Source organism: Perognathus longimembris, chromosome 1, assembly GCF_023159225.1.
Source record: "Perognathus longimembris pacificus isolate PPM17 chromosome 1, ASM2315922v1, whole genome shotgun sequence".
Classification (NCBI taxonomy): Eukaryota; Metazoa; Chordata; class Mammalia; order Rodentia; family Heteromyidae; genus Perognathus; species Perognathus longimembris.
The window spans coordinates 59,688,812-59,714,456 of record NC_063161.1 but is presented as its reverse complement, the minus strand read 5'-3'; the positions used below and the strand labels follow the sequence as shown (position 1 = coordinate 59,714,456).

Genomic DNA, 25,645 nt, shown 5'->3' with positions numbered 1-25,645 from the left:
GACCCTCCCAAAATTGATACTTGCCACTTTCACGGGAATCCATGAGGTGAACCATTTCAAGAATGAGGTCAAACAAGAGGATGCTCTGTCTTTAGTCTCAGCTCCCATACAATTAACAACTGCCCTATTTGTAGCTATTTACTATTTACTGCCAGGATTTTTTGTACTTTTGTGCTTTTTATTGGTAATTTGCTGTTTAAAGTAGCCCTCAACAATGGGAGGGGTGACAATGATCAAGATGCTTTGCACTCATTATTTGACATACTGAGTTGAAAACTCCTTTGTACAACTACTTATAATAATAATAATAAAAATAAGCCAGGTGAGAGGTTGTTCATGCTTGTAATACCAACTATTCAGAAAGCTGAGATCTAAAGACTGCAGTCTGTGGCCAGCTAAGGTAGGAAAGTCCATGATATTCATATCTCCAATTAACCACAAAAGCTGTGGCTCAAGTGGTAGAGCACTAGCCATGAGTGAAAAAGCTGAGGATCAGCATCTAGACCCTGAGTTCAAGCCCCAGGACTGGCACAACAAAATAAAATAAAATCAGTTTCACAGAACCCCTGAACAAACGGTTTAGTACCCACTCATTCATTCCTTGCCACTGTGATGTCAGAATTCATTAGACTAAAACCTTCATGATCTGCATGTAAGTTTTACAAAAAGAAAGTGAAGGGCTGGGAATATGGTCTAGTGGTAGAGTGCTTTCCTAGCATGCATGAAGCCCTGGGTTCAATTCCTCAGCACCACATATACAGAAAAAGCTGGAAGCAGCGCTGTGGCTCACGTGGTAGAGTGCTAGCAAAAGAAGCCAGGGACAGTACAAGCCCCAGGACGGGCAAAAGAAAAAAGTGAAAAACCCACCCCACAAGGCTATAGGTTGCCTAAGGTGTCTGCCAGGGCACAGCGGCCAGGTGGAGGCTGGATGAAGGCTAGACTTACCGATATGTTCCCCACAGGTTTCACAGTACTCAGCGTAGAGAGACTCAAAGCAGCCGCAACAGAAGGGGCGGCCATCCTTCATGATGTACCTCTGTCCTCCCAGCACTGTCTCACACTCGAGGCAGCAGAAGTGTTTCATGTGCCAGTGGCGCCCCTCAGCTTCTGTGCACTCATCAGCAAAAATTATCTTTAAAAGAAAAAATGAAACCAGATGATGAAAGAAAACAAATGGGAACAACAAAGGCCAAGCAATTTTGTTTCCCTGGGCTCCTAGCTTGACTCTTGAATTTGATAGCTAGGACACCGTGGTGGCCATCTTAGGGGCTTCTTGCCTGATAGCTTTGTAGTCCTTGAGGGGAGGCAAGAAAGTCAGCATGTGTACAGCTCTCCTCCCACAGACCTTGACAGGACAATCATCCTGAAGGAGGGAGTAAGGAGGGATTGGGGTTTTTGTGGTGGTTTTGGTGTGTATGCCAGTCCTGGGCTTGAACTCTGGGCCTGGGCATTGTCTCTTAGTTTTTCAGTCAAGGCTAGCCCTCTACCACTTGAGCTCCACTTCTGGCTTTTTGATGGTTAATTAGAGATAACAGCTGCATAAACTTTCCTGCCTGGGCTGGCTTTGAACCCTGATCCTCACATCTCAGCCTCCTGAGTAACTAGGGTAAGATCCGAGAGCCACCAGCACCTGGCTATAAGAACTTAGTAGAGACTTCTTGTATCTTATCTTTACAGCTTTTCTATAAATTAAAAGTTAGGAAAAATAGTTTTCCTATCACCCCATAATCCTTTCACACATGCCCACCATTTACTGGGTATATTTTCTGAATATGTAGTAGGTACACACACACACACACACACACACACACACACACACACTATAGTGGATTTTTCAACCCACTTTAAAAACATTGCTCTGCTGAATACTCTTCTTCAAGTTATCCCTAACCCCTCCCCCCAATTCATCAAGGACATTATACTTAGGAAAGCAAAGACACCTGCTACTCTCTATTATCTTCACAGTATTCTACTTCATGAATGCGCAGCGTTATCTTACAAAACACAAAGAACACCAGGAGTCACATATCTGGCTTAGACAGGAAGAGTGGAATACTGGCTTACTAGTAGCTCATTTTTTCCAGCATTAAGGGCTAAACTTTTTTTTTTTACCTCGTCACATGCCGAGCACCGTGGTTTGAGCAGTTCAGCATGGTGCCTGCCACAGTGAATTTTCCCATCCTGATAAAAATAGATGAGGTCGACCAGTAGCTCATTACACGTGAAGCAGACAAAACAGGATGGGTGCCAGCACACACCAGGGCCCGCACGGGAAGCAAACACAGCCACTTCACCTCCATTTATCTTCAGTCCACACTGAAAACAAAGATTTTAAATGAAAACAATCTTTTCAGTAACTGGATTCTCATTGTTCCCTATTTGACAGTAAATTCCAGCTTCATCAGAAAAGGTCTATTTATTTTTGGTTGTGGGGCTTGAACTCAGGGCCTGCACCCTGTCCCTGAGCTCTTTTTTGCTCAAGGCTATCATTCTACCACTTTGAGCCACAGCTCCACTTCCAGTCTTCTGGTGGTTAATTGGAGAGTCTCAAGGACGTTCCTGCCTGGACTTGCTTGCATTGAACCATCATGCTCAGATCTCAGTCTCCTGAGTAGCTAGGATTACAAACATGAGCTACCAGCATCCAATATAAGCTGTATTATTTTATTTTTTACACTGGTCCTGGGACTTGAACTTAAGACTTGGATCTGTTCTGGAGCTTTTTAGTTCAAGGCTAGTGTTCTACTACTTGAGCCACAGCTCCATTTCTGGCTCCTCTATTTTTTTAAGCTAATTAGTAATCAGTTTCATGGATTTTCTTGCCCAGACAAGCTTTAAACTTAGATCCTCAGACTCCAAGATAAGGACACAGGAGGATTCAATTGTTGTTGTTATGTTTAATGTTCTAGGTGAAATTCCTTTGGCATACCCCACGTGGTTACTGTATATGATTTTGGTACAGTGGGTATTGTATATATGCTTACCTGAACTAGGGAAGGGAAAGAAAAATGAGGAAGGGTGTAACAAATATGACAAGAAATGTACCCACTACCTTACTATGTAACGTACCCCCTCTGCACATCACCTTGTCAATAAAACTTAATAAAAAAAACAAACACCAAAAACAGATCCTCAGATCTGTCTTCTGAGTAGCTAGGATTACAGGCATGAGCCACCTGCCATTGGAGAAGTGTTTTGTTTGCCAGTCCTGGGGCTTGAACTCAGGGCCTGAGCACTGTCCTTGGCTTCTTTTTGCTTAAGGCTAGCACTCTACCACTTGAGTCACAGTGCCACTTCCAGCTTTTTCTGTTTATGTGGTGCTGAGGAATCGAACCCAGGGCTTCATGTATATGAGGTAAAGTTACCATGAGGCCATATTCCCAGCCCCTGGAGAAAAGTTTTATCTCCTGTAACTAAATGACTCTTTAATAGTGGATTACTTGTGTACCTTGACTGTAATGAACAAGCTTCATACACAAACCACCCTTGGCCTGTTTCTAAGTACCATTGAATTGGATCCCCACTGACTGCTTTTCCTGAGCCAGCTTCGTGCTGGGTCCATTTCCTAGTCTGAGAACTAGCTACCAGTAAAGATCTGAATGTCTTCATTATGTGTCTGCATTTCTTCAACAGCTAGTGTGTATCCTAGTGCCTTTCCATGCCAATCTCCTGGATAAAGGCACAGTTTTGCCTGTGTTTACTATGGGCAGACTGAATTTTACTGTCATATACCAGGATAACCAATGAGAAACATGCCTTGATATGAAATAAAATTCTGGGCTGTCTCTCCCTCTCCCCGCTCTCTCTGTTTTTTGTATAGGTTCTGTGGCTTGAATTCAGGGCCTGGGTGTTGTGGACTGTGATCCTCAGATCTTTTTGATTAGAGTCTCATATCCATTCCACTTACCACTCACTCAGCAGAAAGGGCTTACCTGCTCACATACAGCATGCATCACTGCTCTGGATAAGAGTTTAATAGTTCCTCTTCCAAGAGCTTCTTTCTTCCGCTGAGCACTGAACACCTGCAATTCTTTCTTCTCCTCCTCACTCAGGGACTGGCAATACCGTACCTTCATAGAATGGAAAACATAAGTCCATGCTACAGTATTCCTCACCCATTCTTTGTTTATGAGAGTTTCCAGAAACAAAACAGCAAGGATAACTCCCCTGCCTTGAATCCCCAGTGGGTTATTTTTTCTTTCTTTCTTTTTGGGGTGGTGGTGGTGTTGGGATTGAACTCAGGGCCTCATATTTGCAAGGCTGATGCTCTATCACTTGAGCCACACCTCCAGCCCCTTTTTGCTTTGGTTATTTTTGATGTAGTCTCCCACAGTGCCCAGTGTAGTCTCCCAGTGACCTGGGAGCTTTGGTCCTCATAGTTGGGCTTCTCTGTGTGCTGTGGATTACAGGTGCACCCAGCCATTGAATGAGATGGAGTCTTGTCTAGTTTTTGCCTAGCCTTAAACCTTGACCCTCTGCTCTGCATCTTCTAAGTTGCTAAGGCTTCTAGCTAGGATTATATCTGGAAAATCACCAGTTTTTTTTTTTAATCCTACACCCAAATCTTGTAGCCCTCAAAAAAAGGAAAATGCAAGCTAAAATGTAAGGAATAGCCTTGTTTTACTACTTTTTAAATATGAGACAGAAATGGGGGACAACAATGGAAGGGGTGATATTGACTGGGGAGCACTGTACTCCTAACCTGACTTTATGGAATTATAACCCCTTTATACAATTACTTAATAATAAGCAAATAAAAAATTAAAAAATATGAGCCGGTCACCAATGGCTCATGCCTGTAATCTTCATTACTTAGGAGGCTGAGATCTAAGGATTGTAGTTCAAAACCAGCTCATCCAGGAAAGTCTATGATACTCTTATCTCCAATTAACCACCAAAAAGCCAAAAAAAATGGAGGTGTGGCTCAAGTGGTAGAGTGCCAGCTTTGAGTGAACAAGGTTTAGTAAGTGAAATTATGAAGCTTCCCTGAGCTCAAGCCCCAGGACTAGCCCCTCCCCATGGGGGGAAAAAAAAGTTTATTATCAACCTTTACTAGAAAGAGACACTGAAAGAAGATGTTACTTTTCCACAGAACTTTTTCCCATATGTTAACTATAACTACCATTTGACTCCCAGGTTCCCAGGCGCTCAACTTTGGGCCTAAACTCCCAAAAAGCATTTACTCTGGATACAGACAGAGGGAAATGTCAGGAATTTGTATGTTTCTGACCACAGGTGGGTGGCTGCAAACACTATAAAAAACTAGTGTTAAGTTTATTACAGGACCACCCTTTTCTCTGTTCACTTAAAAGAATGGACAACTGTATTCTCAGGTCAAATTTGGACTGAAGAAAGAAAGGCCAAAGAGAGGCCTAGGTGAGTAGGGTTTTTGAGAGACAACTCAATATACAGTTAATTTTCTTCTTCCTGTGTCTTTACCTCATTATCGTGTGGTGGCAGCTGGTATAAAAGCTGTTTAATCCGATGTTTCTCTCCAGGGCTATTGACATAAGGAACCTTTTCTTCTGGAAGGCATGCAAAATAAAGCTGAATCTGCATAAGGGACAGAGAATGATATCAGCACACAGAACTGTGAGGTCTGAGCTTGCTCCTTCTTTATAAGTACTGCAAATCAAGGTTTTGGGGTCTCTTGGAGCTTAATAAGAAGACCAGCTGAGCCAACTCAGCAGAACTACAGACCTGCAAATAACTAGCACCCAGTTGCTAAATTGCTCTTCAGGAATGCAATCTGCCAAGTGACAATTAGGGGCGTTCTAAATTACATGCCATAAAATATGCACACTGAATGTTACTTTTTTCTCAGCTCAAGTCTTCCAAGGGTCATGAAGGAATCTTCCAGAGCAGTCCAGGGTAAATTCTGCAAATGACCACCCAGGCTGTGTGCAGTCTTAACCAAAGGCATTCACTTGGTCTTCTGCATTTTACATGTTCCAAAGACAAAAGCTTTGTTGTTGTTTCATGTAAGTGTTCCCTAGTCAGGTTCTCCCAAGGATGAGTGGAAGTTTCTCTCTTCCATGGGTGCTATTGTCTCAATATTTGGCATCAGTTTTCCCAAGGAAACCAGAGAGAAGCCATGTTGAACTGCATTTACCTCATTTTGAAAGGACTTTTTTTTTTTTTTTTGCAGGGGGTGGGGGAGGGCTTGAACTCAGGGCCTGGGCACTCACTGTCCCTGAGTTTTTTCACTCAAGGCTACCACTCTACCACTTAAGCCACAGCTCTACTTCTGGCTTTCTTCTTTTTCTTTTTTTTTTTTGCCAGTTTTGGTTTTGAACTCAGGACCTGAGCACTGTCCCTGGCTTCTTTTTGCTCAAGGCTAACACTCTACCACTTGAGCCACAGCACCACTTCTGCCTTTTTCTATATATGTGGTGCTGAGGAATCAAATCCAAGGCCTCATGCATACAAGGCAAGCACTCTACCACTAGGCCATATTCCCAGCCCCCTGGCTTTCTTCTTTTTGGTAGTTTATTGGAGATAAAGAGTCTCACAGACTTCCTTGCTCTGGCTGGCTATGAACCTTGATCCTCTGATCTCAGCCTCCTGAGCAGCAAGGATTATAGGCATGAGCCACCAGTGCCTGGATGTCCCTCAAGTTTCAAAACAAGTAAATCTGTCTTAATGATCATTTATCAGAAGTCCATCTAACAATGGAATTTTGTCTTTCATGACTGAAAAACCAGCATCGCTGTGGGGTGCCTAGATCCATGAGTGCAGAGAGGGAAAATTAAATAGGACCTTAAAGACCCAACACTCAAAAGTTATCCCAACAAGACTGTGATGGGTGGAGGAGGGGATGACACACCACTGCTGCAGTTATATTTTATGCATTCTTTTTTCTGGGGTTGAGGGGGCAGGCTTGGGACTTGAACTCAGGGCCTGGGCACTGTCCCTGAGCTCTTTTGCTCAGCCACAGTTCCACTTCCAGTTTTTGGAGATTAATTGAAGCATCTCGCATACTTTCCTGCCCAGGCTGGCCTAGAACTATGATTCTCAGATCTCAGTCTCCTGAGCAGGTAGGATTACAGGTATGAGCTGCCAGTGCACAGCTAGTTCTATGCATTCTTAAAACAGTATTCTAGAAAGCCAAGCAACCAGGAATGATGAGGTACCCACCTGCTCTGGCCTAAGGCCTGGCGGGACCCAGGCATACTCCTCCAGCGCACAGCCTGAGTCATCGTCTGACGTGGAACTTCTCTGACACCCAAAAGCCAGTTTGCTCATTTTAGGCTCCATCTCCAATGGCATAATAATAACAACAAAGCTAAAAATCTGGGTTCTCAGTCACTGGACATCCAATAATGGCTGCTGTGGACAATGAAAAAAAACCAAACCAGTTAACCTGCAGGCATTACTCTTACCATCCAAGGGTATTTATTAAATGCTTGTTTACAGACAGCTGGCCTCAGAGAAAGTAATCAAATTACTTTGGTTCCCTACCCTCTACTCCCAATAGCCCTTACCAATTCAGTATTAAAAAAAAAAAAAGAAAAAACTGCTACCAAAGCCAGCCTGTATCGAGGTGCTGGTGGCTCATGCCTATAATCTTAGCTATTCAGGAGGCGGAGATCTGAGTATCACGGTTCAAAACCAGCCCTGGCAGGACAGTCAATGAGATTCTTATCTCCAATTAATCACCAAAACATCAGAAATGGAGCTATGGCTCAAGTGGTGGAGCTCTAGTTTTAAGCAAAAAGGTCAGGGACAGCACCCAGGCAGTGTTCAAGCCCCAGGAGCAGCGTGTGTGCATGCGCACATGTGTGCGCCCATGCACGCACACACAGAGTCCTTTTAACACTCAATTCATTGGGAAAAAAAATCCTCAAAATTGCTTTGTTGACTGTCTTCAGTTGCTTACAAATGAAATCCCTGTGCTAAGACTTTCAGGGAGAGGTGTTAGGAGTGAGCCACCTGCCTTGTGCCCATCAAACCCCCACGCAGCACCCAGAATTTTGCAAACAATTTCACAAAGTGAGGTGCTGTTACCTGCTGAGATTGGGTTCCTTGGGCCAAACTGCTAAAGTTCCAGACTTCCAATCTTGCCACTAAACTTTATACACTGACTAGAAATCACAGAGTTAAATCCTTATTCAGCACTTTAAATTATCAAGCCTCTTCTGAGGGTGAAAGCCAGCCAGGCATTTCTCAATGGGTTCCTTCAACATACAGTAATTGAATACAACACTAAATCCAGCCTTGGTGACTCTTAATGTTTAATTTCCTTAGAAGCCAGCATTTATTGAGAAGTGAGGCAGCTCCTAACTGTGTGTCAAATGCCACTAGCCCTGATGTTGCTGAACCCAGTGAGACACCAGGTCCTCCTCTGGGCCAGAAGCTAGTTCAGATAAAGGGGTTGCCCCATGTATCATTTTAAAATTTATTTTTGTGAGTACTGTGGCTTGAACTCAGGGCCTCACCCTCTAGCTTGGCTTGCTTGCTCACAACAGGTGCTCTACCACTTGAGCCATGTCTCCAGTTTAGCATTTTTGCTGATTCACTGGAGATGAGTATATCAGACTTTTCAGCCCAGATTGGCTTTGGCCATGATCTTCTAGATCCTCAGCTACTTGAATGTGAGCAACAGCACACTATAGCTATAGTCGGTGCTGGAATCATCTTTCTAAGGGGTTTCTGAGTTAAAAATTATCCCCCTGCTAATACTCTACGAATAACAACTTTCAGAACTAGTTGGAACTTTTTATACTTGTCCCCTGCCCCCTCCCTGCACAAAAGAGGTTTTAAAGAAATTACAACCAGCCCAATCAATCATTTTAAGAGAAAACAAAGGTCAGAGAAGTGACCTGCTCAAGGTCACACTGCAAAAAGCCACAGACTTCCAACAGTACCTTAAACATAGAAAGCCCTAAACAACTCCAGCCTAACATGAGGTCCTTTTTTTTGCAATTATTTCATAATAATTCTAAGTAGTGTGAGTTAATCTATGATGATCAAATGGGTTTTCTTTTATAAAGCAGAGGACACTTGAACCTAAATTTCAACCAATTTGCCAACAGTCACAAGCCAAGCATCTCACAGCCATAGTCTTCACTGCACAAGGAACTATGCCACTTCAGTCTAATAAATTTAACTTTCACTCACTCTTAACAGAAAGCAAAGATCGCCTCATTTCCCACAATATCATCAGGAGGCTGACCTTTTAGAGTCATGATTTCGAACAGGTGCAAGTCATGCCTTAAGTCTTCTGGCTATTCGATAAAAAGGGTTATGTTAATGAGAGAAAATGTCTTGAATCTAACCAAGTTTTTCTCAAACAACAACAACAAAAACCCTGCCGGGTGCCAGTGTCTCACACTTGTAAGCCCTAGCTACTCAGGAGGCTGAGATCTGAGGAACAAGGTTAGAAGCCAGCCCAGGCTGGAAAGTTTGTGAGACTCTTATCTCCAATTACCCACCAAAAATCCTGAAGTGCTCTGTGGCTCAAGTGGTAGAACACTTAAGTTTTGAAGCAAGAAAAGCTCAAGGACAATGTCCAGGACCTGAGTTCAAGCCCTAGGAAGGTACAAAAACAAAAAGAAAAAAATCCAACCCACAGTAGTTGGGTATTGGTGGCTCATTCCTGTAATCCTAGCCACTCAAGAGGCTGAGATCTAAGGATTGAGGTTAAAAGCCAGCTTGGGCAGGAAAGTCCACAAGACATTTATCTGCCATGAACCACCAAAAAGCCAGAAATAGAGCTGTGGCTCAAATGGTAGTGCTGGCTTTGAGTGAGTTCAAGCCCCAGTACTGGAAAAATAAATAGGGGGGATATGTTAATAAAAAAAAAACACAAATGTTTTGGATCTCTTTCCCTTAAAAATAAGAACCGCACATGTCAAAGGCTAAGAAGTAGAGGTTCTGACTTCCATGAGTAACTCAAAAACCCTCATCAAAAGAACCAATACCTTCAATACAGTTTAATCTGGATCATCAAATATGTACATGTGTTCCCTGTAAATCTGATTGGGGATACCACAATTATGTTCTTTTCGGATCCACAAAGGACATAAATCAATTTTTCCTAAAAAATTGTCACCTTTTTATGTAAAATAGGGAAAACCCCACAAACCATGGATTTTTCCATGCTGGCCCAACAGACTGCCAAAGATCACAATGCCTTCTCCCACTACCCTCCTTGATCTCTTTTGTGCAATGTGCAATGAATTGTTCCCTATGATCAGAATAACCCAGGTTTAAACGCAGCCATTTCTCTTTCCAGTTACCTGGATGTACTGGCCACGTGTCAAAGCTGTAACTCTATAGGAGTCTTTCAACAAGGTACACCTAGGACGTCATTCACTGACAACTTCAGGCTCATGAGGGACAAAATCATTGTATGTGGTATGTGTGTCCTACTGGGGCTTGGACTCAGGGAACAGGCGCTGTCTCTTAGCTTTTTTTTTTTTTTTTCACTCAAGGATAATCATCTACTTCTGGCCATAGCTTTCCAGCTTTTTGGTGGTTAATTGGCATCTCATGGACTTTCCTGCCCAGGCTGGCTTTCAACAGTGGTCCTCAGATCTCAGTCTCCTGAGCAGTTAGGATTACAGGTGTGAGCCTTTGGCACCCTGCTTATTAATGTTTACTAAAGTAAGTTCTACTGAACCATCAATTGTTCATACTTTGCTCCATTTGCTTTATCATCACATCTTTCCCTTCTTCCTCTCTCACACAAACTACTTTTATGAGATCTAATTGAAAGTATTTTTACATTCTCTTAAAGAAATACAGTTAATTGTATCTTTAAGAAAACATCTAGTGCTGTATGCCAGTGGCTCATGCCTATAATCCTAGCTACTCAGGAGACAGATCTGAGGAGCATGATTGGAAGCCAGCTCACATAGGAAAATCTCCAAGACTCTCATCTCCAATTAACAACCAAAAGGCAGGAAGTAGGGCTGTGGCTCAATTGGTAGAACCTTACAACTAAGGGACAGTGCCTACCTAGGCTCTGAGTTTAAGCCTCAGGACTCGTATGCATGTGCATGTGGGTGCAGTCAATCACACACAGTCAGTTCGAGAAATTGGTGATGCATAGAAGAAAAGGATCTAGACAGAAGGAAGTTGACTTACAAGCCTCAAGTTGGTAAAAGTGAGGATACCTGTTTTCCTAGAAAGCCAAGGATTATCATGGAGGTAATTCTATGCAAGCTGTGCCATAGACAATGGAACAATTCCATTTCCCTCCTTTGTCTTTCCTCTTCCTTGGAAATAGCTAAACAGCAGCTTCTCATCATTTAAAAAGAACCAAATACAAAGCTTGTAGATGTAAGACTTCTCAATCATGATATAATTGTCAAGAGAACATCTGACCTGGGAGCTAAGAGTGTTGAGCATTCAGTAAACTCAGCCCTGGCATTTCTGTACTTTTGACAAGTGGATTGCCCAGGGTTTTTTGTTGTTGTTGTTGTTGTTATTGTTTGTTTTCTTTTAGTGCCTATCCTGAGGCTTGAACTCAGGACTTCGGGGCTGTCCATTAGCTTTTTTGCTCAAGACTGGTGCTCTATCATTTGGAGCAAACTTCCATTTCTGACTGTTTTGGGTGGTTAATTGGTGCTAAGTCTTATGGACTTTCCTTTTAGCCACAGGGATGGGATCTTTTTTTTTTTTTAATGGAAAATTATTCTCCTTTCAAAAATGGTTTAACAATGAGCATGCAAAAGAATATTAAAATCAGGAATGATCTGAATATAAAGACTTCCTATTGCTACTACAATACATGAACTGGCATTGTTACTTCTACTGTGACTAGACACCTGCTGGGGATTCCTTGCAAGTACTAAGCAAATACTCTATTACCACTGAGCTATAGAGCCAGCCCTAAGCCCTAGGCAGGCTTTACTCACCAGTGACATTTGAATAGGAAAAAGTCTAGCTTCCTGAAGTACAATCTTGCCAAATCATTGCCCACATTCTCTATTTGTCTTGGAGGCAACTTCCACCTGTCCTGTAGAACCTTGAACACCATCCAGGTTCAGGGGCTCACACCTGTAATCCTAGCAACTAGCTGAGGATCAGAGTTTGGTGCCAGTCTGAGCAGGAAAGTCTGCAAGATTCTTTTCTCCAAGTAACCACCAAGAAGCCAGAAGTTGAGCTGTGACCAGCCTTGAGCAAAAAAGTCAAGTGAGAATGTGAGGCCCTGGGTTCAAATCCCAACACTGACATATTCCAAAATGCATCTTCATTGTTTTGCCCTACTAATATGGTTATTTGGGAGATAATCTTATTTTCTACTGTGTGGTATGCTGCTTCTGGGCTAGCTAAGGATTGTAGCTTTGACCCTGACATACCCACAGATTAGCATAAAACAGTTTCCTAGAGAGCGTAATTAAGTCATGACAGCACAGGAAGGTGCAGGTGAACAGTGGCCATTTTCCCCAGAAGACATCTTCTCAGCAGCAGGGCAACTGTATCTGAATTAGAATTCCAGAAATTAATATGTCAGGCAGAGGACTTTGAACTTGACACCACAGGCAACCGAAAATGGCAAAAAGGTACAGGAATAAAAGTAGCTATAACGTATTTCAGGCCTTTAAGAAGGTCAGCATGAGCTGGGCACCAGTGGCAGACATCTGTAATCGTAGATACTCAGGAAGCTGAGATCGGAGGATCATAGTTCAATGCAAACCTGGGAAGTCAAAAGAAAGAAAGAAAGAAAGAAAAGGCAATTGAGACCCCAAGGCCCTGAGTTCAAGTGCTAGTACTTGCATGTAGGTTGAGGGGGAAAGGAGAAAGAGGAGGAGGAAGAAGAAGAAAGATACAAGTGAGGAAAGGAGCCTAGGAGGGACCAATGAGTCTTTTAGGAATCCTACCCATAGTTGCTTAATGGAGGAAACTGAGGCACAGCCATAGCTTGGATAACTAAGCACCTAAAAGAGGGCATGCCAACACTTAAATATGGATCAACTCAGCAGGGGGTGAGGGTTTGAGAGTACAGGAGGATGACTTCAGCAGACACACATGGAGGTGGTAACTGTTGTCAGTGATGCATGTGTGGTTCCTGTTATTCATTGTCTCTTTGGACTACATCACCAAATCAAATCATAATCATGCAAATAGACAACAGAATATTTTTCACTGTTGCCCTTGAATCTGAAGTGTAAGGTCCTTTCTCTCATGATGAGTCCTCTAGCTCCAGGGTGAAGTTTGCTATGGCATTCTTGGATGCTAGGAAGAAGTATTTCTGCTGCAAACATGCCCAGGGGAGTTAGGAATCCTTTGATCAACATACACACAAAACCAAAACCCAAACCCACCAGATCTTGATTTGTGAAGTCAGTTGTGCTCACATTCCCTAGGTGTCCCCTGCTGCTAGGGGCCACAGAACAGCAACTTTTCCTTAAACTGTTAACAAGGCCTTAGTGCATTCAGCATGGAGCTCACAGGATTCCCCATTCAAAAAAATGACTCAATCATCCCAGGCTAAATATAAATATGCCCACGAATGCAGACACCTGTAAAGAGTTGTGTTGCATGCATTCAAATTTCTTTAGTTTTCACACAGCCAGAGACTATTCAGTGCCTGTGACCTATTAGAAACCAAAGCTGACAGAACCCAATTCAACTTCACTTGAAAAGGAAAAGTCAAGCCAAGGGCTGGTGGTTAAGGCCTATAATCCTTTCCACTTACAAGGCTGAGATTTGAGGATTGAGGTTTGAAATGAGCCTGAAGAGACAAATCTAAGAGCAAAAAGTCAGAAGTAGAGGTATGATTCAAGTATAATAAAATAATAACAAGGCTAAGTAAAAGCAGAAGGTCCTGATTTCAAACCCCAGTACAGACACAAATAAAAATTTTAAAAAGCATAATGCAGGTACCTACACTGCTTTTGAAACATGACTTGTAGCACTTCGGACCAGTTTTAGTGGCATTATGCCCTTTGGTATTTAAAAAAAAATTTTTTCCAGGTAAACCCTCATTCTAATGCACACATTTTCCAACAGCTGACTGGGCTGTCTGTCATACTGCCACCAGTTGAAAAGAAAAAAAGATCCATTTTTCCAAGAGGAAATGTGGAACTCTTTCAAAGCATTCTAGTTTCATGCACAAATAACATTCCACGACAGTAACACAGACTTGCTTAACAAAAGGAGGAAATCTGATGACAAAGAATGGTCTTTTGCCAGAGATGCCTTTTTTTTGGGGGGGGGGAAGGGACTTTTTTTGTGGTTTATAAAGACAAAGATCCAAAATGCAGTGTAGGCCGCAAGCTCACAATTTTGCACAGTAGGAAACAGCACCTATTTTTCTCAAAACCGTGTTCCCGTCAGTTCTATTGATTTGATTTGATTTTGAATTTCTATTTTCAACGGAGGCCCAAGGAAACGGCCAGCCAGACTCCACTCCAATGTACACAGAAACTCGGGTTTCACCCCGTCACCTGTTGGCTCCTGAACAACACTCTTCTTTGTGGAACTTACAACACTCGTTTGAAACAAGCTTCCAGAGAAAACACTTCAGTAAAGTGTTTGAGAAGTCACCAGCCTGTGAGTTGTAAAAACAAATTCCACACATAGCCTTGGCTGAGGCGGACAGATGGACGTGAAAGTCCCGGCCTTTCAACCCTGTGCCCACCGAAAGGATGGAACCTTTCTTGGAATATTTTGGTGGCCCAATTCTTTCCCCCTTTCTTTTCTTTTCTTTTTTTGGTGCCAATCTTGGGGCTTGAACTCCGGGCCCAGACACTGTCCTGAGCTCCCCCCTCCCCCAAGGGTAGCAATCTATCACTTGAGCCAAACCTCCACATCCAGCTTCCTGGGTGGGTAACTGGAGATAAGCGTCTCAAGGCCTTTCTTGCCTGGGCTGGCTTCGAACCCCGATCCCCAGATCTCAGCCTCCTACGTGGCTGGGATTACAGGCGTGCGCCAGCGGCGCCCAATGGCGACCCACTTCTAGCCACTCCAAGTCCACTGACCCCGGCCGTAGGGAAAGGGACACAATCCCTGAGAGACAGGCGCCAGCGCCCCCCCTGCACCCCAAGGCCCAGCAGAGGGCGCCTCGGTCCGCAGCTCCCGCCGGCTCCCGTGGCTTCGGGAAACCCGAGGCCGAAGCTGGTCAGAGCGGCGCGGTGCGACCCCTCCAGGGTGCAGACGCGAGGCTCCAGCACAGTCCCCTAAATCCGCAAGGCGCCTGCGAAGCCCCCTCACCACGGCTGCAAAGATGCCCGGGTCCTCTTGCCGCAGCTGGGTGGCAGCAAGTGGCCGCGGGTCTCCCTACCCCAGCTCCCCGAGTTCGGTCCCCACCGGGGGTCCCCCAACACCTGTGCGCACGAGCTTCGGGTGGGGGCGGGGAGGTGCTGAGCGTGGCCCGTGTACTCCCTGGGTACCCATCCGACCTGGGTGAGATCCCCAAGGCCCAGAGGACAGGGTGCATCCCAGGTTACCCCGGACACCCATTTCCCGAGCTGAGATTGAGGACCGGGCGACGGCGAGCTGGCTTGGCCGCCCCACGGGGGTCCCCACCACTACCCTTCCCGCGCCAAGACGCACTTGGCGTCCTGGTGGAGTCCTTTTGGGGTACGCGATCCTCACCCGCATCAACCCCCGCCCCCAAAGCTAAGCATCCTCCAGCTCCGGGGCGACCCCCGGCCCCCACCCCGCGAGGCCCACCCCGCTCCGCCGCACGAGTCCCCCGGTCCGTATCGCCGCAACCCCTCGCACTTCCGACGCACCAATTCTGCGTCTATCCACCACGGAGAGTAGACGCCCGCCGCCCGGCTTGCCCCGAGCCCCAAAAGTAATCAGGAAAAAAACCAAGCAACCATTTCGCTTTCCAGCCGACCTCGGCCCGGCTTGGAGGGGTGCAGTGGGGGCTCCCCTTTCCGCCCCAGCGCCCGATCCGTTCCGCAGGAGGTGCTGCCTAGCCCGGGTCTCACGGCTGCCCGCTTTCTAGGAACTGTCACCGCTGCCCGCGTCCCTGGCCCGCGTCCACCCGCGCGCGCACTTCCAGGTACGCACCTCCGTGCGCGCTCGCCCTCCCGCTCGCTCGTTCCATTCCGGGGGAGCCCCGGGAGCCCGAGGAAGGCAGCCGCCGCGGCGCGGACGCCCCCGGGGACGGCTCAGGTCAACTTCCCTCCTGCAGGTGCAGGCGCGCACGCCGGCTGCGAGGCCCGAAGGAAAATGCAGAGGACGAAAGGCTCCGGGGGGCGGGGCTGGGGAGGGGCATGACGTCACGCCCGCCGGGCGAGCGCCCCGCCCCCAAGCTGCACCCCCACCCTGCGCCTAGTCCCCAGGCTGCGGCCCCCCCTTCCCCGCGGCACCCCCACCCAAAGGCTGCGCCTCCACTCCCGCGCCCCGCCCCCAGCTGCACCCACCCCTCCCCACACACCCGGCCCGGGCCTGGACGACCCCCACACACAACACCTCCACCAGGCCCACAACAAGGGCAGCAAATGGCACCTTTTCACCAAGTTCTCAACACCCAGCTGCTAGTTAACATACGAATTCTCCCCCAAGACTCCCCAGCATTTAAAAGTGATACCTGCTGCTCTAGAGCAGGAATATATATGTATACATTTTTTTCTCCTCTCAGTAAATAACAAGCCAAAGAAAAGAAATCAGGTCACCCGAGGTACTGAGTTAGCTAGTTTTTTGTTTGTTTGTTTTTGCAATTAATGTGCAAATTATTATAAAAATGCAAGGAAATATGCCATATAGGTTAAGGTTAATCTTGCTTTTGTGGTATTATAATAGGAGCTCTTCAGTGTTTGTACAGAGGGGACAAAAAAAGCAAAAACAAGACCTCACATCCAGCCCCAGGAAAAAAAAGATGGATATTTAAGAATCAATAGCACAAAACTGGTGGCTCACACCTGTAATCCTAGCTCAGGAAGCTGAGATTTGAGAATCCTAGTTCCTAGACAGCTCAGGTAGGAAAGTCCATAACGTAAGACTCTTATCTTCAATAAACTACTCAAAAACAAAACAAAACAAAAAAGCCGAAGTGGAGCTGTGGCTCAAGTGATAGAAGCACTAGCATACACACACACACACACACACACACACACACACAACATAGAGATGCTCTTCACCAGGTAGAATGTCAAGGGAGAACGTGTGGAAAGCCATGTGTCTAAGAGCTTCATTTATCTATAACACGCCAGTAAATAAAAGTAGCCTCAAATGCTCTCCAAAAAAAAAAGTACCTTCAGGATTCCTTCCAAGTGATATATATACAGTAAGTATACCACTGAACAATAGCCTATTGTAACTGTGGTTTAAAAATACACAAAGTGCCATAAATAGATCAGTCAAATAAATAACTCTGCAACCAAATTCTGTTATCTCTGCCTTTAAAAGCAAGGCAGCTGAGACACTGATTCTTCCCCCGCCCCCCCCCCCCGCAGTTACTTATTTTTAAAGTGACAGAGACCAAAAAGCTGGTGCTTTGCTGTTAAAAGACTAGTTTGGAAATATTGACCAGACAACATGATTTGTAATTCAAATAACCTATCAGCCAGATAATTCCAGTTTCCAGAAGATTTCCCCAAATGTTCTAAGTTAACTCTCTGGCAATAGGGAATAGGGGTTTGAAACTTCAAAGATTACTACCTTCTCCTATGAATCTGTAAAATGAACCAGGAATATGCTTAGGCTAGATTTTTTTTTCCTGCTTTTTTGTGTTTAAGAGTTTCTTCAGGAGGCTGGTCTCCGGTAGTTCAGGCTTGTAATCGTAGCTACTCAGGAGGCTAAGATGTGAGGATCACCCTTTGAATCCAGCCTAGGCAGAAAGTTCTGGAGACTGTTTCGAGTGATAGAGAACTAGCTTTGAGCAAAAAAAGCACAATGAGAGTGACTAGGCCCTGAGTTCAAGACCCAAACAGGTGGGGAGGGGAGAAGGGAAGAGAATACTTCAAGAGGGCCTGTAGCTCAAGGCCTGCAACCCTAGCCACTTAGAAGGCTAAAGTGTGGTGGTTCAAAACCAGATCAGGCAGGAAAAGTCCATGAGACTCTTATCTGCAATTAACCAGCAAAAACCCCAAAATGGAGCTGTGGCTCAAGTAGAAGAATCCTTGGAGAGTGCCCAAGTCATGAGTTCAAGCCCCAGTAACAGCACAATTTTAAAAAATGATTGCTGGGCTCCAGTGGCTCATGCCTGTAATCCATACCTGTAATCTCAAAAGGCTGAGACCTGAGGATCGAAGGTCAAAGCCAGCCTGGACAGAAAAAGTGCCAGTGAGAACTTTTATCTCCAATTAACCACTCAAAAACCAGAAGTGGCACTGTGGCTCAAAGTGATAAGAGTGCTAGCCTTGAGCTAAAAGGTTCAAAAGGGTTCAAGCCCAACAAATGACATAAATAATAAATTATCTAAATAAACAAATAAAAATGTAAAAGAGATTTTAAAAAGAAGAGAGCCTGATATCAGTTGAGGCCACAAAAATCCTCTGACAACACCCACAGCTGCAGTTGGCAATGCAATTGCATGTGTGTTCTCAGAGGCAGCTCCTTGTAAATACTGTTTGCTAGGTTTTTCAGCTAACCCTGACTAGCAGCTTTGTTATCTATTGTAAGTGTTTCTACTGATGAAGCAGTTTGGAGACAGCTAAAAGCTTCCAAACTTTCAATTTGAATGAAAGAGATTTCAGTCTAGTCCGCAAAGCCTGGCTATTGAAGGTGAATTTATGCAGAATAGGAAGCAAGCCCCCCCCACACACATCCTTTTGTCTTTGCCAGGTGGAATATGCATTGCTTGCAGATCACACTTGTGGGGGGCTGAGAAAGGAAACCTACAAATTCTCAGGGCTTAATTTCCTCCATCCTGGTTTCAGCCCTGCTGTCACCTCCTGTGAGAGACTTTCTCCAACCCCTTGATCCAAAATAACACACACTCACACTCACACACACATATACACACACACACACGCACACCCCTCTCCATTTGCATTATTAGTCTTTGGAGCACTTGGCACTGCTTGGCATTATACTTATTTATAAGTTGTTGTTTTTTTGTTGTTGTTTTTTTTTTGTCTTCTCTGGAAGTTGGAAACTTGGGGAAGTTTGCTGGTCTGTTCTCCCAGCTAGCATTCTGCTTGGCACAGAGCAGACAAGTGTGATAATGGAATGGTCCTCACACACTAATCTTGGGCCTTCAGGTGTATCCTACTTGCCCAAGTAACTGTGCTCTGTATGGAAGAGTCATTGTCCTGAAGAATGAGATTACAATAGAGCCAGGCTCTAGTGCTCACTCCTGTAATCCTAGCTACTCAAAGGGCTAAGACCTGAGGATCACAATTTGAAGCCAACCCAGGCAGGAAACTCTCAGACTCTTCAATTAACCACTCCAAAACCCAGAAGTAGAGATGTGACTCAAGTGGTAGAATGCTAGCCTTCAGCAGAAAATCTCAGGGACAGTGCCCAGGCCCTGAGTTCAAGCCCCAGGACTGGCACATGCACACATGCATACACGTGCACACAAACATACACACACAGAGAACACTGGGATTCATGGTACCACCCCAGCACATCTGAGATGCCCTTGGCAAAGGGAAATGTGGTGGCAGCTTTAGTCTTTAGTGAGGTGTCAGGGAGAATAGCAGTTGGTTGCTCTGCCAGTACAGACTAGGATCTGAAAGAACCCCCAAATCATGTACTTGTAGACTTAGTCATTCCTTGGGACCTACATCTTGATAAATCCAGGAGTAAATCTATAGTCAGATACAAAGTGGCTCATGCCTCTAGTCCTACCTAGTCAGGAGGCTGAGATCTGAGGATCTAGGTTCTAAGCCAGCCTGGACAGACAAATCCAAGAAACTCTTATCTCAAGTTAACCAGAAAAAAGGCAAAAGTGGAGGTGTGGCTTAAGTGGTAGAGGCCAGCCATGAGAGAGAGAGAGAGCTCAGCTTCAGTTTTAGCCCCAGTGCTAGCACAAAAATAAATAAATATGTGAATAAACACATACATGGTGAATTTGATCAACATACATTTATATGCATGTTGTAAATATCACAATGGAGCCCCTTTGAGTGATTTGTGTGTGTGTTTGTGCTCAGCCGGAGGCCTGAACTCAGGGCCTGGGTGCTGTCCTTGAGCTTTTTGTTTAAGGCTAGTGCTCTACCACTTGAGTTATAGCTCCACTTCTGGCTTTTTGGTGGTTATTTGGAAATAAGACTCTCATGGGCTTTCCTGCCCAGGCTGGCTTTGAAGCATGATCCTCAGAATTCAGTCTCCCGAGGAGCTAGGATTACAGGTATGAGTCACAAGTGCCAGGCTATGGAATATTTTTTAAAAAGGAAAATAATAATAAAAAAGAAGAAAAAAAAAGAAAAAAAAAGCAACAGCTCCAGAGGAATCACTAGGGTCATTCTTTATGTTTGTTGCCACTGAAAGCTTCTGCCACATGTTTTACTTTCTAGTCAATGAAACGCTTCTGTAACCCATTACAGAGCACAGTACACTGGTGGGTTTGGGGAGGAAGTCACTCACAGGACATTTGTGAACTGTAGTTACCATTAGCAGAGTATGTCCCATCCCCAGGGAAGCGCCCCAAGGCAGACATGAAGCTCTTCCTAGGCATTATGGTCTATAATAGGTTATAGTTTCTCTAAGTCTCCAATTACTTCCTTTACCCTCTGATTACATTCAAGGCATTGAGATTAGAGAGCACTGATGCTTTAACATTGTCTGCACCATTCCTGTTAGATTTACTACTCTAGTCCTCACAACTATTGGTCCCCTGCCCCCCTCATCTCCTTTGTACGTGGGGGTAAACTCTCCTTTCGAAGTACCCAGGTGAGTACACTGTGTTCAAGGCTAAGAAACTTGGAAAAATTACTACCCTAAAATTTTAGTGTTTTGTTCCTGTTGGTTTTCCATCTCAAAAATGCCAGAATTTGGATTGCCTTAATGTTTAGAACTTTTGAGGTGGAGACACAATCCATTTTTCAACTAAAATAATATTGGGGCTAGATATTGGTGGCTCATGCCTGTCATGCCAGCCACTTAGGAGACCGAGATGTGAGGATGGAGATTAAAAGCCAGCCTGGGCAGATACAATGTGGGAGACTTTTACTCCCAATGAATCACCAAAAAGCCAGAAGTAGAGCTGTGGTTCAAGTGGTAGAGTGCTAGCCTTGAGGGGAAAAAACTTAAGGGGCAGCGGCCAGGCCCTGAGTTCAAGCCCCAGTATTGCCACAAAAATGGATAGATAGATGAGCAAGAAAGGACTTGGATAGAGATGAAAGTAGCATGCTTTGGTGCTTTGTTGAAGCCCTGGGTGGACTTCCTCTCCAGTCCTCCCATTGTGTCTCACCACCATGTTCAAAGGTGAGCCACGGGCTCCTCCATCTCCAACTACATGCTCCAAGAAATCCCACCCGTTCTGATAGTTTCTGAGTCTCTAAAAACTTGGTAGCTATTCATGACACTAAGAACAAAGAAGTGCTTACAGCTGTGTTGTCTTGAAATAAGCCCCGATTGGGTGGGAGAAGCCAGGGCCAGCCCTTGGTGAGGGCTAAGACTGCCCACCCTACCCCTTACCCCCTGAATATTTTGAGGTACCTCTTCCCAAGCCCTGGGAAACAGTGGACAAAAGAATTAGCATTCCGATCAACTGAGTAAGTTAACTCAGATTCTGACCTTAGATTCTCCTGTTCTTCTCATGTCCTGTAGTTCTTTTTTTTTTTTTGGCCATTTCTGGGGCTTGGACTCAAGGCCTGAGCACTGTCCCTGGCTTCCTTTTGCTCAAGGCTAGCACTCTGCCACTTGAACCACAGTGCCACTTCTGGCCATTTTCTATATATGTGGTGCTGGGGAATTGAACCCAGGGCTTCATGTATACGAGGTAAGCGCTCTTGCCACTAGGCCATATCCCCAGCCCATGTCCTGTAGTTCTAAGCTCATTTATTTTTTCAGTGCCAGTCTTGAGGCTTGAACTCAGAGCCTCTCACTCTCACTTGGCTTTCTCACTCAAGGCTGGCACTCTACCACTTGAGCCACATCCCTACTTTCGGCTTTTGGGTGATTAATTTAAGATAGGAGTCTCATAGACTTTTCTGCCTGGGTTACTTGATAGGCTTCAAAACATGATCCTCAGATCTTAGCCTCCAAGCCGCTGAGTTCTGCTTAATATAAACATCCTTAAACTTCACTTCTGAAAAACTGCTAACATGTTAAGGATGAATCTTCCAATAAGTACGAAAAGAGCTGTACCATGGCAAGATAGTGAAGACATATTACGTTGCAAACTTCAATACATTGTATGATTCTATTGTTGTAATTTGAGGATTTATAAAGCAGTATGTATAAAGCAAAATAATTTAGAGAATGTAAAAACAAAGCACATATCCAAATGGAGCTATCATTTTAACCCATATTTATATGAACAAAAAAGGGAGGCTACATCTTTTAAGGACTACAGCTAGTTGATCAGGAGTAAGCACTGGCACAGGGTTAGGTAGGGAGCAAAGGGTTATGTTAGGGGAGACCAACAGAAGTTTGAAGGCCCAGCTGGGTGCTGGTGGCTCCCTGGAATCCTAGTTACTACTGAGGCTCAGGTCTGAGAATTAAGGTTCAAACCTAGCTTAGATAGGAAAGTCCTTGAGACTCTTATGTTGAAATAACCACCAAAAAGCCAGAAGTCGAGGTGTGGCTCAAATGGTAGAGTGCTAGCCTTGAGCAAAAACACTAAGGGACAGTAGCCAGGCTTGAAGTTCAATCTCTAGTGTGTGAGCACACATGCACACACACACCTACCCCCCCCCCCCCCCACTCACACAAAATTTGAGAACCCAAAGAAAGGAGAGCTGGAGATTGTGTCCAGAAAGAAGCAGGTCCAGGCTGTTATTGGCTATGTGTCCAGGCTGTGACTGGCTACTTATGCCATCATAAGGATGCTAAGTTACTCCAGGGTGGACACCCACAGACGCTTGTGCAAGAAGAGCATCCTAACAACCGCGTGACAACCGCATGCCCTAATCAGAGAAAGGGCAGAGAGAACAGTGCCAAGAAACCAGATGGGAAGAACTTGGAAGCTGCCCCAACAGTTAAGGGCAGAAAGGACAAGACAGTGTGTCTGAGTCTTTTCTAGAAGCAAATAAATGGGATTTGTGGCTGCTCAGTGTATAGGGTAGGAGTGCAGCGGTGGGGGAGGTGGTGGCAGATGGCCTGACATTCCTCCATGAGTCAGCATTCCCATGGTTTACCTGAAAGACAGCTAACAGATTAGCCCCTGATGGGAGCTCTAATTTGGGATTGCAAATATTCTTTACTGTCCAGGAAGGAAACTGAAGGTAACCTGAAGAATGTTCCTTCCTTTCTTCCTGCCCTCTCTTCTTTCTTTTTTTTTTTTTTTTCATTTTGTTTTTCCCTTTTTTGTGTGTGCTTATACTGGGGCTTGAACTCAGGGCCTGGGATTGCTCCCTTAGATTTTTCACTCAAGGATATCGGTCTACCACTTGAGCCACACCTCAACTTCTGGGCTTTTTGCTGGTTAACTGCAGATCAAAGTCTCCTAGATCTTTCTGTCTAGGCCGGTTTCAAAACATGGTCCTCAGATTGCTCTGTCTCCTGAGTAGCTAGGATTACAAACATCAGCCACTAAAACTGGCTAGGATGTACATTTCTACATTTAAACTCCTATTTTCTTGTTGACAATCAACTTTCAAATATATTTACATCCTCCAGAGCAAAAGAAACAGAGTCCTCCAGTGTGAAACAAATATACATGTTCTTTTAAAGTTGTAGGATCATCTACACAGCCTTGAGCACTCACTCTCTCTGGTGAAATCAAAATGGCAGGGCTCTATGGGGAAGTGGAACGATGCCTGTGGTCTTCAATCTGGCAGTTAATGTTTACTATGAAACAATATTGATTGTTTCATTTGGAGTTTGAAAACTATAGAACACCACCAGAATCAGAGCTTCAAGGACTTTCCTTACTAGGCTGGCTTTGAACTGTGATCTTTAGATTTCAGCCTCCTGAATAGGTAGGATTACAGGCGTGAGCCACTGGTGATTGCTGTTACAGCAAGCACGGAGAACTTGTCCTAACAATTTCCTTCCAGGGAATATTCAGAGGCTCAGAGATTGTGGTTGAACCTGAACAGAACAAGGAGGTAAGTACATTTAGAGTTATGACTTGCTTTGATGTACAGTGCCAAGTCACTACATTATCTTTGATAATATATTGCATAAGAACAGATGAATCTATTATTAGATAGGTGGTGGCATGCTTGTATAGTAGGCCTTGTGCTAAATTCCTGCTCATATCTTTTTTTTTTTCCTATGCCAGTACTGGGATTTGAACTCAAAGCCACATGCGCTTGGTAGGCTTTCCTGTTCATAGCTGGTGCGCTACCATTTAAGACATGTCTCCAGCCCGATTTTTTGCTGGTTAGTTTGAAGATGAAGTCTTGTGAATCTTCTCATGCTGGCTTCAATCCGTCATTTTCTCTCCAGATGTTGGCCTTCTGAGTAGCTAGAATTATAGGCATGAGCCACTGGCCACTGGCCTTGAGCTTAATAGTACCATTTCAATGTCTATACATACAAAATGATTTTATTGTCTAAATACAATAAAAGTAGCTTTTCTTTTTTTGAAATCAGGATACAAATAGTTGCTCTGTGGTCCATTAGTCATGAGCTGTATCAGTACGTACTAAGCTTGTACTCAAATAAAAGAGATATCACTCACTTGTGGTTGCCTGCAGCCCAACCCTATCTCTTCAATCTCAAGGGCAAATGATGCAGTGCCAGGGGCAGACTCAGGCCTGGCTAGGTTTACAGCTATGTGTTACCCTTCCTGCTGAATGCTGCTCACAGGACAATCTCAAGGCACAAGAGACACTGAAGGAATAAAGCCATTCATAAACTTGTCAGGCAAAATTTATCACAGTTCAACTCAGAGGATAAGAATACTTTAAAAAAAAAACACAACTAAACTCCTTCAGGTCAGTTACAACAATGAAAAAAGAAGAAAAGGCAATAGAATTAGTCTATTTAGGTAGCACTGGTGGGCAAAGATTTATGGAAGATGAGCTCAAATAAGGAGAGTTGCCTCAAAATGGCTTATCAAAACAATCTACTTGAGCTGGGAATGTGGCTTAGTGGTAGAGTGCTTGACTAGCATGCATGAAGCTCTGGGTTCAATTCCTCAGTACCATATAAACAGAAAAAGCCAGAAGTGGTGCTGTGGCTTAAGTGACACTAGCCTTGAGCAAAATAAGCTCAGGGACAGTGCCCAGGCCCTGAGTTCAAGCCCCAGGACTGACAAGAAACAACAATAAACAATCTACCTCCTTTTGAAGACCAAATATGTTTATATCACAGCAATTCAAGGTGCACCTTAAAATCGCTGACTAACAATAAACCAATTTTAAACATTAAAAATAAAATTTATCACTGACTACTTTGCTACTAACAGAGCATAATTCCATTACCAACACTTTACAGAGTTTTATTTACTTATTTTTGTGCTGGTACTGGGACTTGAACTCAGAGCCTGGGTACTGTCATTTAGCTTTTTGGCTCAAGGTGGTTGCTCTATAAATTGAGCCACAACTCCACCAACAACTTTTTGCTAGTTAATTGGAAATAAAAGTCTCACTGACTTTGCTTCCTGAGCTGGCTTTGCACCTCTACCCTCAGATCTCAGCTTCCTGAGTTAGCTAGGATTAGTGGTATGAGCTAC

At 44.5% G+C, this 25,645-nt stretch overlaps 1 protein-coding gene and 1 long non-coding RNA gene across 4 annotated transcripts in view; one reads left to right on the top strand and one right to left on the bottom strand.

The window, feature by feature from the left end:
* Prickle1 (prickle planar cell polarity protein 1) overlaps positions 1-25,645 on the bottom strand; it is a 93,200-nt gene that overhangs the window by 6,537 nt on the left and 61,018 nt on the right. For 2 of the 3 annotated variants that reach the window (XM_048366070.1, XM_048366074.1), the window contains exons 2-6: positions 7,138-7,329; positions 5,440-5,553; positions 3,933-4,070; positions 2,113-2,316; positions 946-1,132 (exon numbers count right to left, since the gene is read on the bottom strand). In XM_048366070.1, the coding sequence (XP_048222027.1) occupies positions 946-1,132; positions 2,113-2,316; positions 3,933-4,070; positions 5,440-5,553; positions 7,138-7,269 (775 nt within the window). In that variant the 5' untranslated portion in view covers positions 7,270-7,329. The remainder of the gene's footprint in view (positions 1-945; positions 1,133-2,112; positions 2,317-3,932; positions 4,071-5,439; positions 5,554-7,137; positions 7,330-25,645) is intronic. The other variant, XM_048366081.1, reaches the window with a different exon arrangement.
* LOC125365839 lies at positions 444-25,310 on the top strand. Its single transcript, XR_007213747.1, has 3 exons — positions 444-476; positions 3,018-3,020; positions 25,182-25,310. It is a non-coding gene; the product is annotated as an uncharacterized LOC125365839 (long non-coding RNA).